At 33.8% G+C, this 21062-nt stretch overlaps 1 protein-coding gene across 7 annotated transcripts in view; it reads left to right on the forward strand.

The window, feature by feature from the left end:
- Nucleotides 1-21062, forward strand: part of Lrrc7 (leucine rich repeat containing 7) — a 552277-nt gene that overhangs the window by 142140 nt on the left and 389075 nt on the right. Inside the window, exon 3 of one of the 7 annotated variants that reach the window (XM_058581585.1) lies at nt 16166-16241. The exons of the other annotated variants lie outside the window; for them this stretch is intronic. Within the exon in view, the coding sequence (XP_058437568.1) occupies nt 16241 (1 nt within the window). The 5' untranslated portion in view covers nt 16166-16240. The remainder of the gene's footprint in view (nt 1-16165; nt 16242-21062) is intronic. 7 annotated transcript variants of the gene reach the window in all.

Raw genomic sequence — 21062 nt, forward strand, 5'->3', positions numbered from 1 at the left:
AAATCAATGCATTTCAAATATTTCAGGTCTATCAAAGGGAGTAAATGTAACCTCACCCCTTCCCAGAGCAGAAATATTGCTAACCAAATGGTTATCTCACCAATACTAAGCCCAGAGCCTGGCACATGGAAATGCTTGGTAAATACTTGTTCATTGATTTAATTGATTAATTAACAAACAGAAGACATCTCTCTTTAAAAAAAATGCATACTTCCATTTTTTTGTTCTAGCTCCCATAGTAAATGGAAAGGAAAGCTATTAAATTGATAGCATTTTAAAGCTAATTATATATTTATGAATTCATGTCCCTTGGCATTTACTGATGGACCATTAACAATTAAAATTCTAATCCACATGAAGCTGTTTTTTAAATCTAGAATATGTAAGTGTCCTATGAATTAAAAGTCTTGAAAACAAGAAATGCATTCTGGCCTATTTAGCATTCTCTGGCTTTTATTAAATTAACTATTTAATCAGAGCATGGTGGTAGAAAGAGTGGATTTAGTTTCAAATTACTACACAGAAGATATTTGTACTTAGGGACTTCAAAATGGTATATCCAGTATTGTACAGGCCAAAACAAAGATTCCATTGTAATGTTTTACCTGTTTGAACTGATTTTTGTATCCATACAGTTTAAAGCTCAGAGAGTCTTTGCATTAATAATTTCTAAATTATATTTATAAATTCATTTACATATTTATTCCAGCTTTTCAAAAACTAGGCATTCTGTTTTGTTCTGTTGTGAGCATAAACATCTTGGAGTCAAGAACAGAGCCATATACTTCCCTTTAAATTTAAGAAGCAAAAGTGTATGTGATGTTTTGAGCCATTTGGCTTTATGCCCAAAGAGTAAATAATGTTACCTATCTGCTCAAGGGTCATGACTCTCCGTGTTTAATGAGGAACATATTTTCACCTGTTATACTTGATATGTCACATGCCTATCAGTTTACTGTCAAGCAAGAAAGAACTCATCAGAAAGTGCATCAGTTCTCACTGCTCTCTTTTGGAGCCAAGCACTGCAGATGACAGTAAACATGACAGGTTTTGTGATCAGCAACATTTTTCTGGTACCTTGTTATTAATAATATTTTGGCTAGAGAGTATTTCCAGGGATAATCCATGGTGGAACAATCATTCCTGCATCATTGGCCATAAAATAATTTTAAAGCTTTTTCTAAGGTTCTCTCTCTCTCTCTCTCTCTCTCTCTCTCTCTCTCTCTCTTTCCCTCCTTTCCTCCCTCCCTCTCTTTCTTTTTCTTTTGGCCACATTTTTAACTAAGCCTGTATAAAATTAATTGGGAAGGAGAAAGAAACATTAAAGCTGACTCTTTAATTCTTAACACAGAGGCTATTTACTAACATTTAGGAACCTCAATGTGATGAAGAATACAGTAAAGAATGAATATGCCAAAGATGTAAGCCTAAAAGAAAAATATGAAGGACAGAAAAGTGATTTTTGATTGAATATACAATAATGCTTGGGACTTTGTCACTGAGATGACATATGATATGTGAAATGCAGATGGCATCCTAGGCATAGTATAATATATACTTAATAGCCATGATCACTGTGTGTTTAAAAGAAATCAATAGCAGTCAGGACAGGGTGAGTGGTTTTATGACTAGTCATTATCCAGATGTGTTTTCCTCCCTTAGTATCAATGCAATGTTTATTACTTAGGCATAATTTATATTTTTAGTGTTACTTATCATCTGTGCCATCATTAAGCAAAGTTCATGAGGTGGCTTGTTCCCAGATTCCCTGACCCATCTGCCTAGAGTTCATTGGTTAATTAATTACTCAGTGTCTTTTAGTTCTCATAAGATCCTAAAACACTCAAGAAAAAGCAGTAAAAAAATTTATATTGATTTTACATCAAAACACATTTCACTTTTACCTTACCCTTATTTATCTTGAAAAACCTTACCAAAATAAATTTCTCCTGAAACTTTAAAAAAATTATAACTGTTTAAACACATATACTTTTCTCTAATTGTTTAATGCTTCAAGACAAAGACAAATCCTGTTTTACTTTCTTTCATAAAATATGTACTGTATTTTTATATTGAAATTAAAAAATCTTGGCATAACATATTAGATAATATGTTAGACTTTCTAGATATTATTTATTCTCTTATCAAAATTTTATTTCCTATATCTTTATTCCAAATTATAGGATTATGGAATTGAGGAAAGCTTTTTTTAAAAAAATATTTTATCCCCATACTATTATTGTTTAGTTTGTTCAAGAACAGCATAACTCTAGAGCCCTTTATGATTTACAGCTAGGTACTTGTCTACATATCTATTCTGAAACACAAATTTCTGATCTATAGGAATTCTTCAACAGATTATATAACTGTTGCTTCAAATACATAAAATTCTGCAATTATATGTTTGCGTGTGTGTATGTGTAGCGTATATATGATGTACACATTAATTTATTAACTTCATTTTGACTCTTGTTCTTTCATTAACATAAAATACCTATTAGTAAAAGACTCAAAGTAAAATTATGGGTAGATAGGAAGATGTAGATAATCACACATTAAACTTAATTTTTATTTTATGTAAGTTTGTAAGTTTTTTTACATCTTTTCAAAACTCAAGAAAAACCAGAAGGATTGGTCAATACCCTTGTTTATAGGTAGTCTAGGTTACAAGGAACAGAAACTACCAGGTTAAATACCTTTGAGAATGTTGTACTAGAATTGATGTTTCCTTATAACACATAGGAAACAAGTAATCTCTATTTTTCCCTCAAGGTTTCTCTTCAAGGAATCAAAAATATATGCTCATATATGTTAATTCATAAGAAGCATATTAATTTTATAATAAAGTCCTTTACTTTCTTTTCCTTTTTATGATTATATTTTTTATTTAAACCTAGTTTATAACTACCTTTTATTATGTTTCCTCAAAATCTTCTTTGAAGAGATAAAGAAAAGGAAATTTTATTATAAAATATAAATAAAGAAAAGGAAATGATATTCTACAATGATAATAAAATAAATTACCTATTTTTACATACATTTATATTCTTTTCATTATCTCAGTAAGCTGTTACTGAGCACTTACTATGTGCACGTTTTTTTTATTAGCATTCTATATAGACTAAATATCTATTGACCTTGAGGAAAAATTCATCCAGTTGGGGAGAAAACAAGTTTTTATTTTTTTTAAATCAAGTAGTGAATGCTTTTCTTCCAATATAGGAATATCTATAGTAGTTAAGGCTTTATTTATACTTGATTATTTTAAAAACTTTCATAAATTAAAAACTATTTACTTTTAATCGGCAAATGAGAGAGGATATGTTTTGGTAAGCCTTTGAAACCATTTTTTGATTTTTAGAATTACTAAATTAAATTACTAAATTACACCATTTGAGCCTCCATTTTCTCATTTACAAATGGGAATTATACTACTATTTACTGTAACTTCTTTTGAGAGTGGGTACTAGGGATTGATCCAAGGGATGCTTAAACACTGAGAAACATTTCCAGTCCTTTTTATTTTTTCGTTTTGAGACAAGATCTTGCAAAGTTGCTTAGAGTCTTCCTCAGTTGCTGAGGCTGACTTTGAACTTTCAATCCTCCTGCCTCAACCACCTGAGATACTGGGATGACAGGTATACACCACCATGCCCAGCTATTTACTGAAACTTTTGCCATGAGATTTTAATGTTTCAGAATAGCTGTTGTGCATAGAAAAGACCTTATGACTATTGTGAATTTTCAATTGATTTTCATTTTATGAAAATTGAAATTTTTGATCACGTACTTTTCCCTCAGTACATGAGAAATGCATGTATGGAAATACCTTATTAATTTTTGCAATTGATATGTGTTAATCATTGTAAGTAAAAAATTTAAAAAGTTAAGTCAAGTTAAGTCAAATGTGTAACATCATTCTAATTTTTAAAATATTTTTTCTTAAAATTGAACATAGAAAATTATTCAATTTATAAATCTGTTAAGTTTAATCACTTCAAACTTTATTATTTATAGTTTTGTTACATTTTAAAAATATCTTCATTTTCTTTTAAAATATAGTTTTTATTTTCTTAATTTAGTACATTAAATCCTGATGTAGCAAGAAAAAAACTCCCCAAATCTAATCAATTGTATATATGTATAAATGTAGTAAATGTCAAAATCTCTTAAACACTACACTATTATTGTTAACCAACTAAAATAAAAATTCTGCTGCACAATTTAACTAAAAATTACAATTCAATACTTTCTTTCTCATTTCATTCAGAAACTTTCCCTCATGCCCAACGTGTCGTATGTATAGATAGAGAATGATGCTGTTGTGTCCTCAGTTACTCCCAGTGTTCCATCATTCTGGCCTCAGAAACTCGCTGTCATTCACATCCAGCCCTCTGCTCCAGAAATTATATTTACATTCATGCAGGCTTTTACCTTGGGCTTTTTAGGAAAGAAATCATGCTGCTTTCTCACATAAAACTAATTGCTAACCGTAAGCAACCTGCAAGTCATTTTCCACATATGGCTTTAAGCAACATTTCATTTGTCCCTTAATGTACTTGTTCACTAATTTTTCTTAAAGATGCAAGACTAATCTCACTAGCCAGATTATAGAAGGATTTGAAAGTCAGGCAGAGGACTTTAGATTTAATGATGTAGGAAATAGGAAATAATTGAATTTTCTGAGGCAGGAAATAGGAAAACAGCATGGTGTCGTTATTGTACGAAAGAGTATAGGATTTTTTTGTCAGACCATCCTGGATTGGAATCCTGCCACCACCAGTGTGGCCTTATGATTCTCATCTGTTGATGAAGATCACACTGCCCACTTCATGGGAAATCTCATTCATTCATTGGTTCAACAAGTATCACGTTCCTGCTGTGTATTAGTTATTGCTGAACAAAACAAACTCAGTTCTGGATCTCATTGTTCTCATGGTCTAATGACAAATTCAGAAATTATGCAAGAAAAGAATCGAATTAATCAGGAACCATTGTGGTAAGGGCTCAGAAGGAAAGGAATAAGCAATAGAGAGTGATGGTGTGTAACTTAAACTGAGTGGTCAGGGAATTCACTATCTAAAATAGTGACAATTAACAAGGAATAAATGAGAGAAAGAATTTATAGTTGAGGATTCTCCCATGTTCCTTGGCCTTTAGTATTTCAATGGCCATGGCTTCCACCTATGGAATCCTAGACACTGTTTCAGCCTACATTCAGTGCAGCGTGGAAGGACTAAAGAGTCAATGCCCCCGGTACAGGCTTCAGTCATTGTCAGAGAAGAATAGGAGAATAAACAGCACACCTTCCTTGCCCCTCTGGTGGGTCAACCTGAGGCATAGTCCACACTGTTTTCTAGAGTCTCCTGAGTTCCCCAGAGTGATGTTTTTGTTTCATTATATTCCCATTGCTGGCTTCTTTTCCTTCTCTATTTCTTTACTCTTATATTGGTGTTTGTGAGTCCCTTTCACAGAAATTATATAATTTCTAAACGTGGTCTCAGAGTCTGCTTCTGGGGAAAACCAATCTGAGAAATATACCACCCTAATTACATAGGATAATGTCAAGAATAAAAATACACACTCAGAAAATGCTAGTTGTTCTTTTCCTCACACTTGTCCACCTCCCACGGCACCCGCACCTTGCTAGTCAAATATGTATGATAGAAATGTTTTAGAAAGTCCTACCTAGACTACATTATGGTCTTGGGGGGTAGATATGTTAGTCATAGAGACCTAGGGAAAAAAGAACTATTGCTGTACAACTGATGACATTCAATAAAGATCCAGACAGATCAAAGTAAGATGCTGGTGGAATTCAGTTATAATGGTCAGTTTGTGACTCTTTCGTATCCCTCACTACACATTTTAGACTCTTCTGGACCATACAGTTCTAGGAAGTGGTATAAGAGGGAACTGATGCAATAAAAAGATATCCCTGGTTAAGAGAGATTTTATACATGATTAGATCAATAAAGTAGGCAGAGATATCAACAAAATGTTCTCTGAATTTAGGAATTGTCCTCTTATCTGTCACGCCAAGTAGCAAGCAGTATGTACCAGCTGGCAATGCGGAACGGCCCCTGATCTTCACCAGCACCCTCAGAGCCACTATTTATACACATAATGCATTACATTAAATAAAAATGTGCTTTTGATGTAAGTGCAGTTTTAGGTCAAGCATTCCTGTCCTCTCTTAGAACTCATTACCCACCTCTAAGCTAGCATTTAACAGAAAATCTAGTCTCTCTTGGCTCTTGGAAATTTTAAAAATTGATCGTCTACCAGGGCCTACAAGGTCTTTCTCTCTGATCTCTTCTTGGGCCAGCCTCCTTCCTAATCATTAGGTTTAGGCATGTTGACTATCATTTAATTCCTCAAAATATGCTATACCATTTTTATTTCTTTTTTATTTGTTCTAATTAGTTATACATGACAATAGAATGCATTTTGACACATTGTACACAAATGGAGCATAAATTCTCATTCCTCTGGCTCTACATAGTGCCGAGTCACAACTAGAGCAGATTATGCTTAGTGAAGCTAGCCAATCCCTAAAAAACAAATACCAAATGTCTTCTTTGATATAAGGAGAGCAACTAAGAACAGAGCAGGGAGGAAGAGCAGGAAGAAAAGATTAACATTAAACAGATACATGAGGTGGGATGGAAAGGGAGAGAAAAGGGAAATTGCATGGTAATGGAGGGAGACCCTCATTGTTATACAAAATTACATATAAGAGGTTGTGAGGGGAATGGGAAAATAAACAAGGAGAGATATGAATTACAGTGGATGGGGTAGAGAGAGAAGATGGGAGGGGAGGGAGGGGGGATGGTAGAGGATAGGAAAGGTAGCAGAATACAACAGTTACTAATAGGGCATTATGTAAAAATGTGGATGTGTAACCGATGTGATTCTGCAATCTGTATTTGGGGTAAAATTGGGAGTTCATAACCAACTTGAATCTAATGTATGAAATATGATATGTCAAGAGCTTTATAATGTTTTGAACAACCAATAAAAAAAATTTAAAAAAAAAAAAAAAAGTAATGTAACCATACATGTATATAGGGTAATAATGTCTGTCTCATTCTACTGTCCTTCCCATCCCTACCACCCCATCCCTCTCCTCACTCCCCTCTGCACAATCCGAAGTTTCTTCATTCTTCTTACCCACCCACCCTGACTATGGATCAGCATACACTTCTCAGAGAAAACATTTGGCCCTTGGGTTTTGGAGATTGGCTTATTTCACTTAGCATTATATGCTCTAGTTCCATCTATCTACCTGATATGCCATAATTTCATACTTCTATAAGGCTGAGTAATATTCCATTGTATATATGTACTACATTTTCTTTATCCATACATCTGTTGACGGGCACCTAGGTTGATTTCATATTTTAGCTAATGTGAATTGAGCTGCTATAAACATTGATGTGGCTGCATCACTGTAGGATGATGATTTATGTTCTTTGGGTATAAAATGAGGAGTAGGATAGCTGGGTCAAATGGTGGTTCCATTCAAAGTTTTCTGAGGAATCTCCATACTACTTTCCAAAGTGGTTGCACCAATTTGCAGTCCCACCAGCAAAGTATGAGTGTACCCCCCCCGTATCCTTGCCAACACTTATTATTGCTTATATTCTTGATAATTGCCATTCTGACTAGAATGAAATGTTTTGAATGTTGCTTCTTCCTCACAAAAGAATTCTTATCAGATGGCTAGGTATCTGTTTAAATGTCACCTCCACAATGAGATTTTCCCTAATTACTGTCTCTGAAAAGATGTATGAGCTTTTGCTTCAGTAATGCTATGTAATAATAAAACAAATCCCAGTGGTATGCAATAATGCATATTTGTTTAGAACAAATTCTGTGGTTTGGTTAAGAGTCGCTGATCTAGATAGGGGACTAGACCTGGGGACTCTGGAGAATCATTTAGGCTTGTTCATGTCTGGATGTCACTTGGAAGCCAACTCACCTAAGGAGCCTCTACTGATAAGACTCTGCTTGTTCCACAGGTGAATTGCTTTCTTCTTGAGCTAGTGGGCTAACCTCGACATGTTCATTTTACACTCCTTAATATGGTAGAGGTGTAATACACACATAGGCCTTTTGAGACTCAAAATGGCCTACCATTACTTCCACCTATTTTATTTGCCAAAGTAGTAACAACATTAAGCCCAACATTGTACTATGTTCCTTGCATGGAAATATGGTGGGAGGGCAGAAATGAATATTTCTAAAAAATAATCCTATCTTACAATTTGCTTCCTCTGTAATTCCAGTGCAGAAAAAACTCAGTTTCTTTCCCTAAAAGCAATTTTGCTTCCTATAATCATTTGTTTAGAATCTGTTTGGCTCATGACAATTTTGTTAAACCAGAAGGAATAGACTATGCTACAGTAACACATTAAACCCTAAATTTAGGCCAGAAAACCTTATTTCTCCCTCATGTCACAGTTCAATTCAGATTAAAAGAACTTCTTCCACTGAAGCTATGTCATCTAGGTCTTTTCAGTCTACCAAAGAAAGAAAAGACAAAAAGATTTGAGATGAGTTTTCCAGGTTCAGCCTTAGAAAATGGTCTCTATTACATTCACCCACCATTGGCTAAACATTCAATCACTTGGCCCTAGTATAGCTGCAATGGGAGATGGGGGTGCAGAGAAATTCAGTCATATATATATATATATATATATATATATATATATATATATATATATATGTATATATATATATATATATATATACATACATACACACATACATATATATATGTATATATATATACATATATATGTATATATATATGTATATATGTATATACATATATATGTGTATATATATATGTATATATGTATATACATATGTATGTGTATATATATATATATGCAAGACTGCCAAGATTATAAGGTCTTTGTTGCAATCACCATAGTGCCCGACAAATGGAAATTCTTCATTTGTTAAAGAATGAATGAATGAATAAATGAATGACATCTGACTCCACAGCCAGTTTTCTCATCTATGAGAAGAGTCATGATGCTGATCTAACAGAATCATTATGAAGAATAGAGGAGTAATCTGTATGATAGGAAATCATTTTATAGAAAAGATATACTGTCTAGGGGCCTCTTAGTTTATTCATTTCTATTTCAAAAATGTATAAGAAATACTGTTATTGCATATGTGTTATAGTTTATAATAATGAGGAGAAATTGGTGATTTATGAAACTATGTGCATGGATTTATGAAACAAGACTTCTAAGTTTCATTTCTTAAGATAATAATAGGAACAAACTAGAAAAAGTCAAAACCAGAGACCTGAAATGGAGAAAAGCCAAGGGGTGGCCCCATCTAGCCCAGTCTTCCCTGTGGCTTCGGGGCTTCCTGCTCTTGCCCGCAGCACTCTGGCCAAGCAGCTCTGTACTGGTCTACTCCTTCCCCTTTCCTGTATAGTTTCAGGGACTTGGAAAGGGGAGTGTGTATGAAGGCAAAGATGAAAGGCTGACAGAGATCGACAGCTTTTGCCAGGTATTTTTCTCTTTTTTTTTACTGAGCTTAAGGCAAACCATATCCATGGGAGAAACTTATGAAATTTTAGTTTAATGACTAAAATTTAACTAAAACTTAATAACAAGTGTAAAATGATTGGGGCACCCATGGCATTGATGTCAGTGAATGAGAAGCTTCCCTGGACCTCCAGATTGTGCTAGATGCCCTTCTTTTGGGATCCCATAGTACAAAGTGCATACCTGCATCATGTCTTATCAGATTAATTTAAATCTGTTCTGGATCACTGCCCCTCAATGATAAACCCTTCTGTGGGGCATGTTTATATTGTATCCCAGAGCCCACATAGACTGGAACCCAGAAGGCCTTAGTCTAATATTGGGAATTCTGTTTCCCCTCTAGTTTCTGGGAAAACTTCATATCTGGCTTTAAAGATGTGCTGCTGCAAGAACCTCTGTTGCACCCAGATTTCATGAGTCCCAGGTGGAGTGCACGGGCTCCTGCTCGGAAAAGCCCTCCAACTCTGATTCTTATAGGTTGAACACCAGCAAGATATGACAAGTGCTAATGAATTTCTAAAGATACTGAAAACCTGCAAAATATAGTAGATTCTCAATTGTTGAGGATGGATGTAATATATTCTTCCTAAATTAACAAACTGACTATGGCTATTTAATTTTTTTCCAAGCCTCTAATTCAATCTAAACATTTTCTCCATCGTAATTCTTGCTTTTGATAATTCTTATCAAATTTATTTGATATGCCATGCCTGTACTTCATTAGCTCCTAGGATATCACTGGCTTCAATAGTCAGTGACTATTAGTAATCATGTCACAGAAGCACTAAGAGAATGTTAACCATGAGACTAAGTTCAAGTTCTTAGCCAATTTAGTATCTATTTCAAAGCATTCTTGACATTTTGAGTCCCCTGCATTTTTCATTTATGCAGCATTGGAAAACCTAAATCCAAAACTTCTATGTTATTAAGTATCGCCACTGTTACCCTCTCCACTTGAAAGGTTAATTTTGATGAATGTTTAAACATTTGCATTAAATAATTGTGTTTAAATATAATTGAAATGTGTAGCTAGAATCATAATGCTTGACATCCAAATCTGTCCTATTTACTGTGCAATCATAACCTTGAGTGTCGTAGTGACATGTGTTAAATATTGCAGTCTACAGAGCCACACATGGTGATTAGAAGCATAACTGAACAAGGTCCCTTGCCCCTGGGAAACCATGTTTTAAGTAGGAGCTTATACCCAACGGTCTTTTAACATATACTTTCTCAACTTCTGAGTAGCTTGTCGGGGAAGCAGGTCAAACAGGGGGCAAGTGCAGCTTGGGTTACAGAAAGATACAGAAAGTGCAGAGGGCAGAGGGCAACAATAAGGAAAGTGTGCTACTGAGATTTAGCATCTCACCAAGTGTGCAGGGGGTGGGTTTTTTCTGTCGTCATTTACATATGGCTGAGGCCAGGTTTTATTTGTAGAATATTGAGTAAAAAACTGGAAAGCAGAAATGACACAAAATGGGAGTTATAGCCTAAAGCAAGGAACCTTTTAAAAGGCTTTCAAACAATACTTCCCTAAATAAGCTCTCTCCCTAAGTCTTTTAAAATAGACTTCCACCTGGAGGCTCAGGCACTTAGCCAAGTGTGCCCTGGACCAACCTGGACAGAGAGAGAACTTTAAAAAACCACTAAAGAATCAACCAAATGAAAAACACCCCACTTTAATGTTTAACAGGCATTTTATTTGATTTAGAGGAAGGGAACCATTCAGGATGCTGTGCTGGCTTCTATCCTAACCAAAAATGTTTTCTGTTGTTGTTTTTTAACATTAACATTAATCACATTAGCATTGCCGAGCCCAATCCCAGTGATCTGCAGGACGCAAAGCAAACCTACTCATCCTTAACATAATATAATATCAGCATCTACTGTTCTAAGTTCAGACGTGTGTTCATTTCAATATATTAAATGGTGATTCTGCCTGAATGTACAGGGGCAATATTTATTTTCAACAAAATGGCAACAAGACTATAAGAAACAAGAATGTGAAAATTTATTTTAACCATATCACTTTCTTGGGTACTGGAATAATGTGTAGATTTAGTGGTACTTGTTATAATAAAACAAAGTAATAACAAATAATCTTTCTCCTAAAGAGGAAGTTTAGCTTGTAAGAACTTATTTCATGTAGCTGGTGTGGTGGTAAGTGCCTATAATCATAGCTCTTAAGGGCCTGAGACAAGAGGATGCCAATTTGAGGCTAGCCTATGCAATAGAGCAAGATCCTTTCTCTAAATGAAAAACAAAAAGCGCTTTGTATGTATTCAGTGGTACAGTGCTTTTCTAGCTTGCTTAAGGACCTAGGTTCAATCCCCTGTAATGCAAAAAAAAAAAAAAAAAAAAAACAAGCACTTAATGTTCATTATTTAAAAAAAAAAAAACTATGAAAGACTTAAATTCTACTATTAACTGGCATTTTACAGAAAAGGAAATTAAAATAGATGATTGCTATTTTTGAATTTGTAGAACTAAGCTCTATTAAATGGTATGTAATCAAACTGTAGAGTGACCGTTTCATTAATTTCAGCTATGTTCCTGATCATTATGGCTAACTCTTTGTTATTTAAATTGTACACAGTTAGACTCTGCATGGGATCTGACATGAAACTGATCAAAAGGCTTTTGAATTCTGGGGAATAAACCCAAAGAAGGATCACCAGCACAAGTAATAATAATAGCTGACTGCTTATTGTGTCTCAGATATTGTTATTAGAGTTTGCTTGTACAATCTCCCCAGTTGTGTTGCTAATTTCTGGAACTTTTCCTGGCTCTTATTATCAGCTCCAATGCTAAGCTCAGGCAACAAACATCCTCAAACCAAATATTTCTTTTTAGAATTTACAAAAAGAAGAATATGCAAAGTGATGTTACATGGAAGGGCCACAGCCTTCCACCAGTTCCCCTTGTTTCTTGACTCTATTAGACTCTGTCACTGTGACCAAATACCTCAGATAATCAATTGTTAGGGAGGAAAGGTTTATTTTGGCTCATAATTTCAGAAGTTTCAGTCCACAGTTGCTTTCTCTGTTGTCCTTGGGCTTATGGCAAGGCAGAGTAGGTCATGATGAGCTCATGTGTGTGGTGGAAAGCTACTCACCCTCATGGCTCCTAGAAAGCAAAGAGGGAGAGAGAGAGAGAGAAGGTGGGACTCCAATATCCCCTTCAGGTGCACACCCCCCAATAACCCAACTTCTTTCCTGCAGGCCCCCCTGCCTAACGGTTCCACTACCTCCCAATAGTGCCCTGGGCTGGACACCAAGCCTTTAACACACTTAACCTTTGGAGGACATTTCAGATCCAAACTGTAACACTGACCCACCTGTCCCCATGAGAAGATTTTCCTTCTGGCTGCTCTGGACACACTCAGCTGTGTTGAATCTCTGCTGCTACACCAACAGAACAGACACACTGAGGAACTGTCCCAGTAAAACTTCTCCCTCTAAAAGGAATTCTCTTAACAATAGAATTTTCTCTATCTTAATACACAAGTGAATTAATGCAAAAAAAACCAGTCTGCAATAGATTATGCTGAATTTTGTAGACATACAAAGATAAATCATGGAGAAAAGCAATCTGTAAGCTACAGTTTAGTTGTTTGATGTGAAGAAACACAAGTAACTATTATCTGTGATCAAGTGTTATGAGAGAGAAAGCGTAATGGAAATTCAAAAGAGAGAGCTTACATGCATTTGAGAAGAATCGAGAAAGGTTTCCTGGAAAAGGAAGTTTTTATCTGGACTTTGAAGGAGTGGTAAGGCAAGACTTGCGGATGTCAGTTGAAGGGCAGTCCCAGTGGACCGAGTGGTGTGAGCCACAAAGATTAAGTGGGTGGGGTGGAGAAGAACACAACCAGGGTGTTAGCCTGCTGGCCCACAGTGTATAGAAAAACTGCCCAGTGTAAAGACAGAGCCAGAGAATTAGTTTGTAATTTGAGTGACATGATAAATAATCTAGATTTTTTTTTTCTTTCTTGTGTAAACAGCATCAAGACTACAAGGACTTTAAGTCCCATTAAAACCTTAATTTCTCTCTCTTTTTTTGTGGTTGTTAGTTTCTTAAATTCATTTTTTAACTGATACGTTCTCTCTCCCTTTAATAATGTATTTGTAATAAGAAAATTACTTCAGACTAAGCACAGCATTTGCCAAGCTTTATTTATTCTAAGACTGTGCATTTCAAATAAATAAATAATTGCATCAATTAAATAACATAACCTTCTGCATTTTAACTGCAATTTATATGTTGCCACTATAGTTTTTATTTTCTAAAATGTCCTTTGGGATTTTCCTTTCAAGAAGGGCCTTTTATTATCACAGTTCTGCTGGATGCAAATGGCTTTATTAAAGCAGATCTTGAATATTTTGTCTTTTTACTCCCCTTTATAGTGTTTTTATTTCTTATATTTGAAGTGCTGAGGTTTGAACCCAGGAACTTGTACGTGCTAGGCAAGTACTCTACCAATGAACTGAACACCTAACCCAGTTTTAAATTTTTTCTGATTGAAACATTGCACTAAATAATGAGCATAATAAATCGTCCTTGATAACTCCTGAAGCGCCCTAGGCCCAGCCTGACTCTATACATGAACTAGGTACCTCTATGCTCTTCTATAGGTTCCCCACACTTCCAACTTACACATTTAATAATCATATAGTGTTTTGGGTTTATAGAGATGTAAAGACTTTACATTGAGTATTTAAATGCATATTTTTAAGGTGTATTTTTTTCTTTATTTCCCATATCAACCATGGGGTAGTAAATATGTAGAGTACAATTTCAATATAAAATTAATGTGTCTAGGGGCTGGGGTAGTGGCTCAGTGGTAGAGCACTCACCTAACCCGTGTGAGGCCCAGGGTTCTATCCTCAGCACCACATAAAAAATAAATAAATAGATAGATAGGTAGGTAAATAAATAAATAAATAAAGGTATTGTGTCCAAATACAACTAAAAACAAAAAAATGTGTCTATCTATATTAATCTCATGGAAATCACTTTTATAAAATAAATGTGATTATCACCAATGCCTATGGATATTTTGGGTTCAGGGTTTTGTTTGTTTGCTTAACATTTTTATTGAGACATAATTGTTATTGTCTTCTTAGGGTACATTATGGCAACTCAATACCATGTGTAGTAATAAAATTAGGGTAATAAGCATTTTCATCTCCAAACATTGTTTTTATGTTCTGGAGATGTCATATGCAAGTCGTTTTTAACTATATCAGAGATGATTTAATAGTTACCCTACTATGCTATGGAAAACAGAACCAATTCCTCCTGTGTTTTGGTGCCCTTTATTGAACTTCCCTTCATTCACCCACCCCCTTGCCCTTCCTAGTCTGTAGTGGCCTCTATCCCATTCCATTATTTTATGAGATTAACTTCTTAGTTTCCACAAATTGGTAAGAATGTGTGGTGTTTATCTTTCTGGGTCTGGCTTATTTTTCTTAACATAATGTCCTTCAGTTCCATCCATGTTGCTGCAAGTGACAGGACTTCATTCTTTATGGCTGATTAATATTCCATTGTGCATATATACCACATTTTCCTTATCATTCACCCACTGATGGGCATCTAGATCGATTCATTATTTTAGCTCACACTCTGAGTGGTGCTGCAATAAACATGGGAGGGCAAGTGTCTTTTTGGTATAAGGATTTCATCTCTTTGGGACAGATACTCTGTAATCACTGCATCGTACATTTATCCTATTTTTAGTTTTTGAGGACTCCCTATACTTTTTTCCCATAAAGGCTATGCTAGTTTGCATTCCCACTGACAGAGAAAGAGTTTGTCTTCTTCTGAATCCTTGCCAGCATTTATTTTTTTTCCTTTTAATGATATCCATACTAGCTGAGGTGACATATCTCATTGTGGTTATGATTTGCAGTTCCCTGCTGATTAGTGAGATTAGCACTATTTTCATATGCTTGTTGGTCACTTGTATGTCTTTTTTTGAGAAATGTCTATTCAGTTATTTCAATTAGAATACATCAAACACATTGAACTATGACTACGTGCTTAAGTAATAACTGACAGTGTCAGAGCAGTTTGCTTTAATAATCTTGGGGAATTACCAAATCGGCATGCAAGGTACTATAGTGAGAATACAAAACGATTCAAGTGGGATCATTAAAGGAGAAAGTAACGCTGACTTGTAAGAATCTAAACTATGAAATAATTTCGAAGAAATTATGTTACAATTTTCAAAATGAGGAAAGTTTGTTTCACATATAATATTTAGTTTTTGGGAATGAAACTGGCAAGAAGGCATATCACCAGCCTAAGCATTTTCCTTGTGAGTATTCAAGTGTTGCTTTAAGAAAGAAAGTTAGACAACAGTATCATTCTCTTCTTACACACTGGAGTTATACACCCACAACTCAAATGTTTAAAGTGGTAGTGTTTGTGGAATTACTCTGATAGGTTGTATAACCTGCTAAACTAGAAAAACACATCATTAAGCTTTTCACATTCCATTCTGCTTATTATGTTCATTTAGATGCATTTGCTAATAATTTATAAGTGCAGTTTATTAAAATTTTTAAAATTTTCTTTTTTTTTTAAAGGAGCCCGCTACATGAAAAAAATGCAAGTCAAAGTGGTCACAACCTAGAAGTCTGCAGAGACAGGAATAACTAGCAAGTAGATACTATGTTATTTTATTATGTTAAGTATATATAGAATTTAGTAGTATTCTGGGGATTTTACTCTATAATGACCAGTCTTATAATTTAAAATTTATACTTAGCAGTATTTGTGTTAATTTATATTACATCACAAAAATAATTAGGAAAAATGCTGGTAATTCTGGATTTTAGGAAACTCATTTTCTGTCAGTAATATTGAAATGATTTTTTGGTCAGAAATATAAGTTTAAATATTGTATCCTCTCTCAGGTTTTATTTTTAGAGTCCTGGTTCAACACTTTTTCTTTCTTAAAAAGAGTAAATGAATCTACCCATTTCTTATGACATATTTAACCACCATGTAAATGTGTTAATTCCTCTCACAAACCATTAATAAAAATTATTTTATAATCATTCTTTGAAGAAACAGAGTGAAACTACATTAGCTTCTGAAGGTTACGTTTCAATATTTTGAGGTGATATTAAATGAAATCCATTCACAAAGGAGATTTCCGTTTATCAACACACCCTGACATTTTCAAAAAATAAAATTGGAGTTTAATAATAAAACCATGCAAGATTCCAATGAATGGATTAAAAATGGACTTAAGAATGTGGGAATGGTGGATAAGATTGTTTGACTGGCAAGAAGAATCTTTGAAAACCTCATTGCTCCATATTAAAGGGATCTGAGTTGATTCTTTCTCCTCAACTGTATCAGGAAGATTGTAATCAAACAAGAAAATGTTCAAGATAAAAGTACTTTAGAAAGTATTTACATAAAACATTTCAAATATTTCACCAAAGAAACTAAGTTTGCAATTAGAAACTGATTTTGCATGCTAAAATTATATTCACATACCTATATTCAAACATACAAATATATTTGCACTTTCTTCAGAATAAAACTTAATGCAATTAGTTCTTAATTTAACAAGTCTCTTCCCAGTAGTAATCATGATTATATTTGCAAACAAAAGTGTATGAGTTCATATCAGTATTCACAACAAAAATAATTTGGAAATTGTTCATAAATATTTTTATATTTAAAATCTTTTGGTCATAGATATTTCTGCTATAGCAATCGGAAAATATTTAAAATTGTATTTCAGTTGCTTAAAAGTACTGCTTTCTAAACAATTATATCAGCCAACAGAACTTTCTTTCTTTTTAATGTTCTTTGAAGGCTTTATGAATGATAAGTCATGGTTGATAAATACATCATATATAAACTGTATCAAATATTTATACAACTGGAAGCACACATTTTATATACACAATAGTATGAAATAACTAACTCAGTAGATATGAAAAATACTTTTATAATGTAAAATATTAGTCTTAGTGCATTTGGCTTATAAATGTAGACTTTAACCTTGGATTATAGTAAGGCAATACCTGGTTACACTATGAGGGAGTGGAAAGAAAGTACATCCAAAATTCAAAGACTTTTCAGACAGTTTAGTTGGGCTATTTTTATATTGAAGGAGAGAAAATTGTGAAAACATGTTTAGAGATACCTTGGTTATCGTTGACGTCAGTTTTACCCAGGAGGAAATCAAGATGTCCATTATTTAAAGGGAATTTAGGAAGTTTCCAGCAGAATTGTAAAAAAGGAAAAATATATCTCCTAGCAGTATGAGATTAGACTGTTGGGAGGGAATATGGTAGTGAAAGAATAGGATTTTCATACTTGCTGTAATTCAGGTGGGAAATTTTAGAAGTTCAAATTAAAATGGTGGCAGTAGAGATAGAGAAGACCTTGATTTGAAAGAAATATCTTCTTTACCAGATTCCTTTGGGACTTAATTTGGATGGGTAAATAGTGATTCCAATATTTTAGATCTGAGACCTTAAAATAAGAGCACTTAGCTTCCAGTAGAGGTTGTTAAAATGGTAACTTAGGAAGGTTAAATGCACATGCCTTTAGCTTAGCAAAAGAAGGATGATTATGGGATGGTACAGAAAAAACAAAACTGGAGCTCTAGTAGTGGGAGACATAGGGCTAATGTATCTGGATGCAAATGATGATTGAAGCTACCAGGATTTAATCAAGGAAATCACCTAAATAAAGTGAATGGTGACTATTACCTCAGGTAGAATTCTGAGGTTCATCAATATTCAATCATCAAAGGTTGAAGGAAGAGGAATCAACCATAGAAACTGAGCAGTAGTCCAGAATAACAGGAAAATTGGCTTCCAGTCTTTCTCTAGTTGTTACAAGAAATCAAAGAAGCAGTAAGATTCTAGAGGTCGTGTTAGTGCTGAAAATTTCAGCAGGGGTTGGGAAGGAAGATATTTTCTGAGAAAGAAAATATCTTTTGAACATTGCAGTTGGTAACTGGGACCCCAATGGAGTCACCCAACTTTGAAGGCTAGATGATTTTATAAGTCCTTTTCAATATAGTGCCTTCATTCGTTATCTCCTTTCTACATCAATTCTAATGATAGAGTTGTATTTTTCAGATTTATCTATGGATAGTTTTATTTTTAATCATATTTACTTATCCTCAGAATATCCTTATTTTAAATACTATAAGATTTTCCATAATTTGGACAGCTAATTCAGTCTGATATTTGAATTAAGGAAATCTAATTGTTGGCTATTCTTTGCAAATATACATGACCTATTATTCCATTTATTAATCTCATAAGTGATTTCCCATATGAGATTGACAAATATACTAGTGCCTCACAAACAATAATTTCAAGCATTGCTTGGCACATAATAGGGATACTTGTAAGAAATGATTAGGTGAAAGAATGAGTCAGTATACTCTTCCACTTGGATTATCCCTACACTTTTTAAGCACTATTACATTGTCTTTGCTGGAAGTACAGAATTATTTGACTGTTTTTGAATCCTTACATAAATATCTCTAAGAGGAAAATGAGATTATTAAACACTTTTATGTGAGACATTGCATGTGATTCTCATTAGCCCTATTTTTGTCTTTCCCTAGCACTGTAGACTTAATTTTCATGGTTTTAATCAGGGCATAATTGACACCAAATCATTTTAGACTTTTACCAAGGGATTACTCTTAAATATTTGCATTGCTTTTTTTATTTTTTTCTCCACAATAAAAATAAATTCATTATTTTATTTTAGGTTACATAAACTGTGCTCACTGTAAAAATACCAAACATTACAGAGATATATGATAAATAACATAAAAATCAATTGAAAAACCACCCAAATGATAACCACAATTAATATTTACATTACTTAGGGACTGTCATTATGAAATGTCCCTTTGTATCTATAATAATGCTTTTTTGCATTAAAATCGCCTCTCTGGTTTTAGGACAAATATTACCTGCTTTCTTTCCACTGATATTTTCATAATTTTTCTTTCTTACATCCTCCTTTAACTTTTTTCTTCTTATAATTAGTCTCTTAAAATATCACATAGTAGACTTTAAAATAATTTAGCCTGATAATATTGTTCTTTACTTGAAATATATAGTCCATTTTCATTTATAGTTAATTGCTGATATAGTTGGGTTTATATCTACCATGTGACTAATTATTTTTTCTTTAACCCGTCTGCCTATATTCCTTTTTGAATCTTTTATGCTTCCTGATGGATTTGGATTAATTAGGTACTTCTTGTTTTCTTTTTTCCTCTGTTAACTTACTAGATACATACTCTTTTACTGTTCTTGGAGTGCCTTAGAAATTTTAACATTCATCCTTGACTTATTAGAATCTGACCTAAACAGTTACTTTTAGTAATTCTCCGATATTGCTAGAACCTTGGGAAACTTTAGATCTTTCTATTGCTATTATTATTGTGATATATTTTTTCTAGAGATATCTTAAGCCTTGCTCAATACATTTCTGTGATGATTTTTATAGTCTATATTCGTTTAAATTTACCTGCATATTTACCTTTTCCATTATCCTTTGTTTCTTCCTGCATATCTGTTAATTGTGTTTATTTCTGAGACTATTTTCTTTTCTAAAAATTTTTTATTTGTTCTTTTTAGTTATACGTATAAATGGCAGTAAAAATATTTTGACATAATATGCATATATGGAATATAACTTCCTATTCTTGTGATTGTGCATAATGTGGAGTTACATGAGTCGTGGATTCATATATGAGCATAGGAAAGTTATGTCCAGTTCATTCTGCTGTCTTTACTATTCCCATCCCCCACCCTTCCCTTCAGTTCCCTTTGCCTAATCCAATGAACTTCTATTCTTCCCTCACCTACCCCTTATTGTGTGTTAGCATCTGCATATTGGAGAAAACATTCATTCAGGCCTTGGGTTTTGAAATTGGCTTATTTCACTTAGTGTGATAGTCTCCAGTTCCATCCATTTACTAGCAAATGCCATAATTTCATTTTTCTTCAGGACTGAGTAATATTCTGTTGTGTATATATACCACATGTTCTTTATCCATTCATCTGTGAGAATATTTTTTTTTGGTCTAAAGAAAATGTCTTTAGTATTTCTTTTGGTGCCCGTGTGCCAAATGTAAATTTTCTGTTTTCTCTCCAAAAATGTTTTATCTTCTTTTGTAAACTTCATTTTTACTTTTTATAGAATTTCAGCACTTTTTTTTCTGTGCTAAGGATCAAACACAAAGCCTTGCTCAGCTAGCAAGCATCCTACCACTGAGCCACACTCCAGCCCCCAGAATGTCACTTTTTTGGGGGGAGGAATATACTCAGAAGTGGAAATGCTGACATTCAATAATCCTATTTTTAGTTTTTGGTAACCTCCATACTGTTTTTTTTCTTTCTTTTGTAACTATGTTTATTATCTTGATTATGGAAATTGTTTTTCAGGTGCATTTATTTATATGTCAGATGACTGCATTTG

Source organism: Marmota monax, unplaced genomic scaffold (assembly GCF_021218885.2).
Source record: "Marmota monax isolate L192 unplaced genomic scaffold, Marmota_monax_Labrador192_F-V1.1 WCK01_AAM20220418_F8-fsc00023, whole genome shotgun sequence".
Taxonomy (NCBI): Eukaryota; Metazoa; Chordata; class Mammalia; order Rodentia; family Sciuridae; genus Marmota; species Marmota monax.